Consider the following 9379-nt stretch of genomic DNA (forward strand, 5'->3'; position numbering starts at 1 on the left):
TCTCATTTGTCAAGCCCATCCAAGAGGTTGGTTCTCAGGCGACTTGCACAATGCCCAGTGACAAACAGGAGGGCTCTCCTTTTAGCCCGGCCTGCCACCGGGAAGCCCATCTGAAGTATTAATCTTTGGGTGGAAGAGTGGAGGAGAGGGCTCAGCCCGGCCCAGCCATTGTCCCCAGGCCCGGGAACCTCTGAATGAGGCTTTGTCAGCTCCCCAGCTGCCACCGTCCGAGCTCCGTCTTTGGACTCGGGCTGCCGTGTCCCCTGGCCGTGCTCACTGGACGCCTCTGTGCAGCTGCGGGGATGCGAGCGTTTGTTTGAGCGGCAGATCAAGCGGGAGGTCAGGTGACGCGTCAATGGATGGCTCTCGCTTGTCAGTCGCCATGGAATCTCACGCAAACTCTCATGAATGCTGAACCATTAAGTAAAATAAATACACAGAACATGGCGTCAAGTTAAGATACACGCAGAGCCCTCGGCGCTTCAGAGTCATTACTTCCTGACCTTTGACCTTCCCGCTGTGGTTCAGTCCCCTAAAAGCCCTCGATAACTTTTTTTTTTTTTTTTGCACGCCAGACTGGTTTCATGTACTCGGCTTGACTTTAGTTTTTTTTTTTTTAATTGAGTTTGAGTTTTGAACAGTTTTAGTATTAGTTTTAGTTTTTTATTAAATATATCGAAAGCAAGATGGGAAAAAAAAAGAAATGACCGTTTCACTTTCCTTTTTTTATATGGACATGCACCAATACCAAACTGAGTTCATTTAGAATTTAGAACTCATGTATGATATTAATTGACACTTTCGCTATAGTTAATAGTTACTGTTATCAATTTTTTTATGAACGTAAAATTACCCAAATGTTTTATATTTTCAATTTTAGTTAGTTTTTGATCACGATTATAACCTTGGTCATGTCGTTCATGTTGCGTTCTTGTATGACCTTGGTTGCTCAATATAATATTTTGTCTGTCTGGGTATTAATGCCTGTGATTGCGCAATATGATCATGAGTTTTATAATCTTCAGATCAAGTCACGTAAAACTCTTATTCGTTTGGTCTTCACCAGCTTACAGTACTAAGGAGGCGCTAAATGGAGGGGGCAGCTGGCCAGCAGCAATCAGGCCTGTCCCCCCATGGGCATCTTCTGGCGACCAGCTGGGAACAGCTGGTCCCCCTTCTGCTAGCAGAAGACCTGGACTCTGTTGGAGTCCTGGCGGAGAGAAGGCCTCACAGGATCTGACAAGCGGCAAGCATTCAAACATAAGCAGCCTTCTGCTCATGGAGAGGCCTCATTAGGCTACACTTACAGTTTCTATAGAGGTGCACCTATTGTTCGGCGCATAACCGCTGGGCTGCTCCGGACAATGGCGACGCTCATTGGGTTGTGTTGTCAGTTTTACTGTGACCTCATTGCAAAGTCAGTGGAACTGCACCCGCCCGGCCACTATGTGTGATGTCACCGGCAAAACGTTTTGCTGGAAGAATCGAGAAGGGGAGGGAGGAGGAAAAAAAAAAAGTTGCTGGTGGGCTAGGACGGGGGGGGGGATAGGGGGGAAGCCCGGCCGACGGAAGAGGGACTCGGGCGTTATTAAATTCGCAACAAGCCGTAACACTGTCTCCCATTGTGTTTAACCCCCCCCCCCCTCCTCCCAAGCCGTGACCGTAGAAAACACTCGCAAGCATCCCCTCCATCTCACACCGCCCCACCAAACTCGAGTTGAACACCCCCCCCTCCACCCCCACCCCAGCGCTCGCACCCCCGACTAAAGCTCTCTCTCCAGGCAATTGCCACTGGAGTGGAAAGTATTCCAGAGTACAATGTCCGTGCTCTCAATGGGTGCTTTAGCATGCCACCAGTGCGCTGTCACCAGCAGATGGGGAGCTAATTAGAAGCCATTAAAGGGCTTTGATAGTGTGTGTGGGAACCAGGCAGTGAGAGATGGCCACCGGGGTTTAAGGAGGGGTACGATTTGGGTCACACACACACACACACATTAGGGAGAGACCAAACTGTCGTGGTGGAGCCGAGGACGCAGCCCAGAGGACACCTGTGGGCCTTCAAGGATAACATGCTGATAGTCGAACCTGCACAGTGGCACCCAGTCAGGGAAAAAAAGAAACCGGTCAACAGTCGGCTCCAGCCAGTCTGCGCTGCTGATGACACATCTCAGAACTAGAACTCCCACAGGAAGTGACTCCCAACCACTGGCCCTCAGTCATTACAGAGGGAGGTGCCAAGCCACACCACAGCAGCACCAGCATCTCCAGGAATCCGGGAGGGGTGCGTCCGCGCAGCAGCTGACACACGACAAAACAAAATCTCACAGTGGACTTCCTGTCCAGGGTGGAACGTCGCCGTCGCGGCGTGTCCGTCATCGTTCAGCTGAGGCTGAGATGTGACAAAGCGGTTGCACTTGACGCCACACGCACACGAACGGCTTCCTGGTATCACGAAAGAGTCTCGCTACTCACCTGCACACAGGTGTGATCATTATCAAGCAAACAGGAAGAGCCTGACTGGGGACTGGAAACTGATCGCACAGCTGCAAGGAAGCGGCCTGTGTGTGTGTGTGCGCGCGTGTGCGTGCATTTGTGTGAGTGTGTGCTTATTTTATTTTAGTTTTTTAGTTTTAGTGCATTGTCAGAGCAGGTTTGTTAGCGTTCATTAGTTTTAGCATTTTCAAAAATACTTCATTTCAGTTTGGGTTTTATTTGTTTTAATATTAGTTTTAGTTGTTTTTTGTTGTCTATTTCTAATGTGGAATATTTGGGAAATAAAACATCACAGCAAATTTTGTGTAGTGAAAACTCAACAAAACTATAATAAACATCCATAAATCAAATACAGGCACGATGCAACAGTCCAAAAACTTTCAGATTCAGTAAGTGTAGTGCATTGTACAGCATCTCAAAGTTCACAACTTTGTCTTAAATAAAGCTAGAACGTTCAAAAACTTCTAAAGTGCATTTGTGACTTGAATTCACTTGAATGAACACACTTACTTTGATCTGCGACTCAGAGATAGATAGATACGGCGGCGTTTTGCATTGTGTGTTAGCATTAAGCTAGCAGGTATGCTAAAGGCAAAGTTGTATGATTAGTTGGCATAATTTGAGATTTGTTTCGTTTTTATAGTAAACTCCAACTGTTAGTGGCAATAAACCGTTTGTAGCTTCTTTTTTTTTTATAATTGTTCACTATTAGCCTCCAAATTGATTTCCAACAGCGTTTCTGAAACTGTCCAAGAAACAACAACAAAAAAAAAGATTGATTCCCTGTCGCCTTTCTTGTGACTTCAGCCACTTTCATGTTTCAGGAAGTAGTAAGACCGCGACGTATTGTCCCAACAGTAATAAAAACAGCAGCAAAAGTGTGCTGGAATGTCCCATTTCCTCTGAAGGAATTCCTGCATCAACTTTTCCCGGATACTTCCTCTAATGTGCTTGACTCGCACAAGTGATAAAGAGGGCGTGTTATTGAATATGCTTCCCTTCAACCGAGAGGAACAATGTCTCCAACAAAATAAAACAAAAAAAAGTCACCAAGATCTACAATGTTCTTAAAAAGCCTTTCTGCCGTTTGATAGCCGCAGGATGTCGCGACAGACCGCCACAAACGGTAGCCTGTCAGCAAACATAAAATAGCGGTACCGGGGCAAACATCTAACGGGTCCACTGGGAAATGACTCCCGTGTGGGCAATGAAGGCGGGACGGGAGCCACCGCCGCCGCCAGCGGGCACTGCCATTCTGGAGCTAATATGCTTCACTTTTCTTTGGCCTCCTCTGCCTCTTCCTTCTGTCTCCTCTCGCCTTGATGTGCTGTAAACAGGCTAAAAAGGGCCCAGCTGTGTGGAGTTATTGTTGGTGTCAGTAGGAAGTGCTGATAGCTTTTGCAGCTGAACAAAAGCTGGATGAGGGGAGTGGAGGGGTGCTCCAGACACTGTGGCTCCAGCCTAGATTCTCTCCCACAATCCCTGCATCGCACTCCCATTGTTCTGCCCCCCCCCACCGCCCTGTCAGCTGCGACCTGGGACAGAGGGCAAGGGTAGGGGGGGGGGGGACAAAGAAAGTTGGGGAGAAAAGTTTTTACAGGTTACTGAAACAGAAGGAAGAAAAAAAAAGCCTTGGGGTAAGGAGATTGGTTAAAAAGAAAACAATGAGTCATGGCGCTTTTATTAGCTATTAGCCTGAAATGAGGATGATTTATAAAAGTTTTTTTAGATATTGCTAGTGTTTATACAAGTCAGATTTAGACACTGTTGATGAAGGACATAGACTTAGATATAATATCTGGCCTAAGAGGGGGAAAATAAAAGATGGAACTTGATTGCATGTGATATTATTATTGCAGATTTATTCGCTGCTAAAAAAAATGGGCCTTCGTGAAATATTTTGTTGCACAAGCTTTAATTTCTGCTACTCTCAGGGAAACTGGTGCACCTGTTGACAGGTATTTTGGCGCAATTCTTGTGAGAAATGAAAGAAAACTGCACCGGCTGGTTTGGAATGCATTGGAATGCGACAAAATGTTTCTGCTAATTCTACAGATGTTCAATGGGGTTTAGGTCAGGGCTCATTGGAGGAAACCTCAGACTAGTTCGATGTTTTGTTTAGGTTTTAACCTTTTATTGCCTTTTGGGATGTCAAAATGCAAGTCATCCATGAATTGGTTGCATAAATCTAATAATATGATAATGCGCTTAAACATTTTATGGTTTCACAATCATGCACAAAGAACTGTAAATAAATCACAAAAATAAAACAATTAATACAGTGATGGAAAGTGACAAAGTACAAATTGTTTGTCGCTGTAAGTAAGGAGATTTTTCAGATAATTCACGAGAGTGAATAGACCTCATTTGAGATAATTTAGGAGAATTTTATGGCCATTGTTTTCTTTTCCCAAACATACTAAAAAATGTGTAGTGGCTCACGTCTCAAGTTTTTAAAATGTTTGACAAATTAAATGTACAAACTGTGAATTTATTAAAGATGATGGGCAAAAGACAAGGGGGGGGGGCAAACGTGAAAGTGATCATGTGAAAGAATGCAAGTGATGTGTGTTAAAATGCGAATTCAGATCCTTCCTTTGCCTCCTCCTCCTCCTCCTCCTCCTCCTCCTCCTCCTCCCGGGCTCGCGCGAGTCTAGCGGCGCCCTCGCAGGTGCGCGGAGCGGTAATCTCATCTGGCCGCTCCGAGGTGATAAATGAACGACAAAGCTCCGGAGCTGGTTTGTTCTCGGGCTGCAGGTGAATGGCGGAGCGAGGCGGTGCGAGTTCTCTTGTTTGACGTCTCCATGGAGACCGCCCGAGCGGCGCCAGGCTGACAGGCGTCAAGGCTCCAATGAATGGGTGACGTCACCGCGCTGGCGCCTGCCAGTCTGCGCGCTGCGCGGGCTTGTTTGGACAATCGAGGAGGAGGAGGAGGAGGAGGAGGAGGAGGAGGGAGGGGGAGGGGGAGCATGTGAATGTGAGGCTCGACACACACTGCAGAAACATGTGAAGGAATCTGCGAAAAGTTAGCGCCACAGCAGCAACACTGCTCGTCTTGTCAATGCGGAAAAGGTTGGGAAAGAAGAGAACAAGCGAGCAGAAAGACATCTTTGAGCTCGAGCCGTTCCTAGCCGGGTGGAACGAGTCACTTTCCAAAGTATTAAAGTGGCACTTTGATTTTGGAGCTTTTAACGTCAATTTCAAACGTGAATGAAGTCAATTTTTTATTATGAATAAGTTCATTTAAATCAGTATTAACCTTTTAGTGTTTATTGTCATTTTGAGTTATTTTGTTTATCAAAATATTTTGGTTGTTCCACTACAAATTGATTTTGCGCATTGTTGTGGCAGTTTTAAACCAAAATAACAACCTAAATGGAATATTTTTGTTACGTTTAGTCGACCAAAGTACCATCCAGGACCTGTATCCCATTTACTGCTTTATCACTTGTAATATTGATATTAACTCGAGTTCACTCTTGTATTTTTAATTTATTACGCCCATTAAGCCCCATTGGAAAATTCAACATGAATAAAAAAGTTCAATCAAACGACAACACTGGTGGCTTGACGTGTCCCTGCAAGTATTTCTCAGGCTTATCTCGAAGTTTTATTATCTAGCACAACAGGTTTGTGAGATATTTTCATGATTGAAACTACGACGTTCAGCAAAAGCAAACCCACCTGTTGCTGAACCTAACCCTTAAATATTATAAAATAATATTACATATTACATTAAGGTTATTATGTTATTATTATGATAACCTAATGTGAGAGGGCATATCCAGAATCGGTGGGAAAAAAATCTACAAAACTTTACTTGCATCTCTGATTGCCAAATTTAATAACAATTTATTAAATCAGTATGACTGGCAGAAGTCCCTCGGTGAAATTTTGCTTCGGGCTGCGTGGGGGCGGGCATGGAGCGGCTCTGACTACAGCGGTGCACATCTGCAGCGCCTTCAACAATGGCCAAATGTGTGGCAACCTAATTAACGCGACGCATTCATTCATTCATTCATTCTCCCACCGCAGCACCGCCCCCCCCCAGCGATTGTCCCCCAGGCAATGTCCACCTGCAGAGTCCCCAAGCCTCGCAACGGACAGCTGGATTCCCACATATTAGCCATAAAAGACACACATTTGTTTCCATTTGTAACGCCATCCCTCAAACAGATTGGAAATCCCGATAACCAGGCGAGCTCGCCGATTGGACGAGACGCAAGCGCGTTGGTACTAAAGCTGACACGCAATTGGCTGAGCTCCGGCGAGGCCGCGCCCCCTCCCAGCGCTCTCGCTATATAAAACAGGAAACCTCTCCATGTGGACGTTGTGAATTGTCAACATTACTTCGCTGCAATCTCCGAAGGAGACTCTTTTCTGGTTTTTGGGACGTACGAGCTGCAAACTTCTACCCACCATGAAGGTCGTTGGATCTACTTGCGCCCTGAAGAGCAAAGTCGGCGGCGAGGACATGGTGCGCTGCTTATCCGAGCAGAGTCTGGCCATCTCCAAGTGCAAGATCCCGCTGCTGGATGAGCAGATGAGCGTGTTCCTGCAGGACATGAACAGCTGCTACAGCAAACTCAAGGAGCTCGTACCTACCCTGCCCACCAACAAGAAGGCGAGCAAGGTGGAGATCCTGCAGCACGTCATCGACTACATCTGGGATCTGCAGGTGGAGCTGGACGAGCCGGAGAGGAGCCGCCACCAGGCCGGGGGCGTGCAGCCGCGCACGCCGCTGACCGCGCTCAACGCGGAGCTCGCCAGCATCGCCGTCGAGGTGATTAAGATCTCCAAACTTGTCATTTATTTGGCGTCATCGCGTCTCGTTTGTGCTCACGGTGTCCTAATCATCGTCTTTGTCTCCTTTTTTTTTTTGCAGAATGGCTGCTCGGATGACAGAATCATGTGCCGCTAAGAGCTCCACGGAGCATCTTGAGCTTCAACAAGGCTGCCCAAAGGTGCCCCTTGAACTGGTAGTGCAGTTGGGGGACGGTTCCCACTCCCAGAAAAACAAAAAAAAATGCTAGAAGCGTTGCGTGGACGTTCTCGAGTTGGAGAGGGCGTCAAAGCTAGAAGTCACCCGAGGCTCCCGATTCATCAAGAGGGTCGCTGAGAGAGAGAGAAAGAGAGAGAAGAATCGGCGGGTGGGCTCCACAGAAGACTGGGCTGGCCACTGGGACCAAGACCGGACGAGTCCAGCGCAACCAGCAGAACCGGTTGCATGTTCTACAAAGCTTCTGTTACATTCTTGTATAGTGTGCAAACTATCTGAACAAAAAAAAAGAGAAATCATTCCACAAATTTTGTATTTTTTTTTTTATTCTCAGATTGCTGAGCAACAAACTGTATTGTATATTACAATGCCACATTATGTGTGAACATATTGTTTTCTTACAATGTACATTTTATTGCTGTTTTTTTTATTAAAACAAGACAATTATTTTTTAACTGGTCGGTCTGCGCGTGTGTTTTTGCTTCTTCTACACACACATTAGAGGTTTCGACCACTGATTTCTTATCCATGTGTGAAAACTAACACTTGTTTATTATGACACTGTGATGGGCCTTATTGGAGCAAAATCTCAGATGGAATGCGCTAGTCGGTGTAAAAGTCTGCTGTCACGCTCATGAGAAGCTGTGAAGTCAAGCCGGTGAGTGTTACATTTGGTAACATAAAGCCAAAAGCTTGGTGGTCAACATAAAGGTCCCGGGCTAGCTAAAGACTTCATTTGGGTCTATGTGGCTCATTAGGAGCTGTCACCTTACATGAGGATGTTTCACTTGATACGCTTCAAAAAGGAAACTAACTTTGCTTGATAAGTGTCTCTTACATAAAATAGTTTGTGATTTGTTCAATACTTTGAAAAATCTTAATTACATCCAATATTAGTGCGGAAACACATTTGTAGGTCTTTAATGTAAATCAATCAAATCAAAAAAGGGAATTAGGCTGCAAACTGAATTTATGGATGCCCATTTGGTGACAAAACTCTTTGGTGGCCCCTTCATTCATGAAAAAAAATTAAATGGGGAAAAACAATTTTTTTAAATACTTTTCAAGGAAAATGAGAGTTTAAAAAAAGCCAATATGCAAATCCACTGGTTCTGAACTCGAAAAATGTAGTGGTTGACTTGAGTTTGAAATAGTAATTTCACCAATCATCACTAGATGGCCGGCTTGTCTTAGTGGCAGGTCCACTGCTCTTGACTACAATGCGAGTACCCCTAAAAAGTGCCCGAATTCGAACGATATGCAGTATCTCATCAATTTTGATTTTTGTGGGCGAAAAAAATGCTCAGAATTTGTTCTTTCGCTTAATGTTGGTTTGCTGTTCACCAGTTTATTGCTGTGCTTAAATTGTATTTTTATTTTAAAAAAATACAGTAGCCTGTGAAGTTATTTTGTTTGCTTCAACCCGTTGTTGCTGGATTAGGGTAGTGGATCCTTTATACATGCAATGAAAAACATGAAAAATGAAATATAATATGAGCACCTTTTTTGTCCCTATTTAAAATGGCATTTTTGTCATACATCTGGCTAGGAATTGTGTGGTCCAACGAGCAGATGACGCCCTGTTTTGTGATGTCTTGCAGGACTTTCACCAGACCTGAAGTCAAATGACAAGTCGTCAGTCAGCTCTAAAAGTAATTTCCCTGAGTCAGGCGTCACTTCAAGTTGCTGTTTCAATGTGTTCTGCTGTAAATCAGCATGTGCGGCGCACGGGTTAATAACAGGCTGTGGCTTTAAGATCGCTAGTAAGATTTATTCCGTCTCCCCGGTGCAATGTTTTTCTCATTTTCCCTGCGGTGCGATGCGCACAGCTGCGGGCCGGCGTGGCCGCCCGGGCGCCGTGTGATTGTGTTTGTGCGATAGCTTTGT

At 45.3% G+C, this 9379-nt stretch overlaps 1 protein-coding gene across 1 annotated transcript; it reads left to right on the top strand.

Moving 5' to 3' along the window:
- The first annotated feature begins 6810 nt into the window (after positions 1-6810).
- Positions 6811-7947, top strand: id1 (inhibitor of DNA binding 1, HLH protein). The gene is made up of 2 exons (XM_088309401.1): positions 6811-7276; positions 7379-7947. The coding sequence occupies exons 1-2, from the start codon at positions 6914-6916 to the stop codon at positions 7412-7414; spliced, it is 399 nt and encodes a 132-aa protein (XP_088165527.1). The 5' UTR covers positions 6811-6913; the 3' UTR covers positions 7415-7947.
- Positions 7948-9379: the final 1432 nt, after the last annotated feature.

This window comes from Idiotropiscis lumnitzeri, chromosome 11 (assembly GCF_059441095.1).
Source record: "Idiotropiscis lumnitzeri isolate Australia: NSW breed Sydney's pygmy pipehorse chromosome 11, RoL_Ilum_1.0, whole genome shotgun sequence".
Taxonomy (NCBI): domain Eukaryota; kingdom Metazoa; phylum Chordata; class Actinopteri; order Syngnathiformes; family Syngnathidae; genus Idiotropiscis; species Idiotropiscis lumnitzeri.

Coding starts and splice junctions, on each gene's coding strand:
- id1 (XM_088309401.1), top strand. CDS start 6,914: ATGAAGGTCGTTGGATCTACTTGCGCCCTGAAGAGCAAAGTCGGCGGC. Junction 7,277..7,378: donor TCGCCAGCATCGCCGTCGAG/GTGATTAAGATC, acceptor TTTTTTTTGCAG/AATGGCTGCTCGGATGACAG.